Source organism: Eimeria acervulina, genomic scaffold (assembly GCF_000499425.1).
Source record: "Eimeria acervulina Houghton genomic scaffold, Eah_scaff1633, whole genome shotgun sequence".
In the NCBI taxonomy this organism is placed as follows: Eukaryota; Apicomplexa; class Conoidasida; order Eucoccidiorida; family Eimeriidae; genus Eimeria; species Eimeria acervulina.
In genome coordinates this window covers 3728-5137 of record NW_013550169.1, presented here as the reverse complement: position 1 = coordinate 5137, position 1410 = coordinate 3728, and the positions used below count along the sequence as shown (strand labels likewise).

The 1410-nt window shown below is 49.4% G+C and overlaps 1 protein-coding gene across 1 annotated transcript in view; it reads left to right on the top strand.

Annotated features, from left to right (window-relative positions):
* Positions 1-553: 553 nt before the first annotated feature.
* The window catches only part of EAH_00061750 (hypothetical protein, conserved), a gene marked incomplete at both ends in the record, with an annotated part of 4381 nt that continues 3524 nt past the window's right edge, over positions 554-1410 (top strand). The window contains one exon of the mRNA XM_013396964.1: positions 554-677. Coding sequence (XP_013252418.1) covers positions 554-677 — 124 coding nt within the window. The remainder of the gene's footprint in view (positions 678-1410) is intronic.

Sequence of the window (1410 nt, the reverse complement as noted above, 5' to 3'; positions counted from 1 at the left end):
GCAGGAGACACAGAAGCAGCAGCAGCAACAGCAGCAACATCACCAGCAGCAGCAGCAGCAGCAGGAACGCAAAAAGATATAAACAGCAACAACCAAGCGCTGCTCTCTTCTTGCTCAAGAGGTTGGGAGTGCCCCTTCGCACACTCTGAAGAAGAAGCGCTTTATCATCCTCTTGTTTATAAAGTAAACCCTAAACCCTAAACCCTAAACCCTAGTCCTTAGTCCCTTCGCTCATTAAGAAGAAGAAGCGCTTTATCATCCCTTTGTTTATTATGTAAACCCTAAACCCTAAACCCTAAACCCTAGTCTTTTTCATCATTAAGAAGAAGCCCTTTATCATCATCTGGTTTCTAAAGTAAACACAAACCCTAAACCCTAAACCCTAAACCCTAAACCCTAAACCCCAAGCATTAAACCCTAAACCCTAAACCGTAGTCCGTAACCCCTACCTACCCCGTACGCCCTAAAGCCTAAACCCTAGCCCCTAAACCCTAGAGTGTATGTTGTATTTGTTTGTTTGTATTTGTTTGTTTGCATGCATTGCGGTGTACAGACAATACACTGCCAGCGATATTACAAAGGCGGCTGCTCTGTTTATTACTGCCCCTTCATTCATCAACTCTCTGAACGAAGATATCCGAGAGCTTATAGACTTCCTTTTACTGCAGGGATCGCTAGTCAGCCATCCTGCTGCTGTTGCTGCTGCTGCTCCTGCTGCTGCTGCTTCTGCTGATGGTTCTGATGGTTGTGGTGGTTGTGGTGGTGCTGCTGCTGCTGCTGCTGATGATGGTGTTTCTGCTGCTGCTGCTGCTGTGATGCTGCTGCTGGTTCTTCTGCTGCTGCTGTCTCTGTGCTTCTGTTATTTCTGCTCATTGTCCTTTGAAACTGCCGCTGTTCATTAGAATGCTGCTGCTGCTGCTGCTGCCTCTTATTGTTGCTCCACCTGTCTGCTGCTGCTGCTGCTGCTGCTGCTGCTGTCTACTGCTGCTGCTGCTGTCTGTTTTTTGCTGCTGCTGCTGCTGCTGTCTCTTTGTCGTTGCTTCTGTCTGCTGCTGCTGTCTGCGGCAGCTGCCGCGATAGCACCGGACAGCAGCAGCAGCAACAACAACAGCAGCAGCAGCAGCAGCGGGTTGAATCTTTTTTTTGTGTTTTGTTTGTTGCTGCTGTGCAGTCCCCAAAATTCCGAACGTTATTGTGGTGCCGCACATCGCTAAAAGCAGCAAAGTGAGACACACTGCAGCAGCAGCAGCAGCAGCAGCAGCAGCAGGAGACAGCAGAACACCAGCGCAGAAGCTGCAGCAGCAGCAGCAGTAGCGCTGACTGCAGCAGCTTCTGCGTGGCTTGTGCTCGAGGTTGCTGTGTTGCTGCTGTCAATTCGTTTTAGGGTTTAGGGTTTAGGGTTTAGGGATT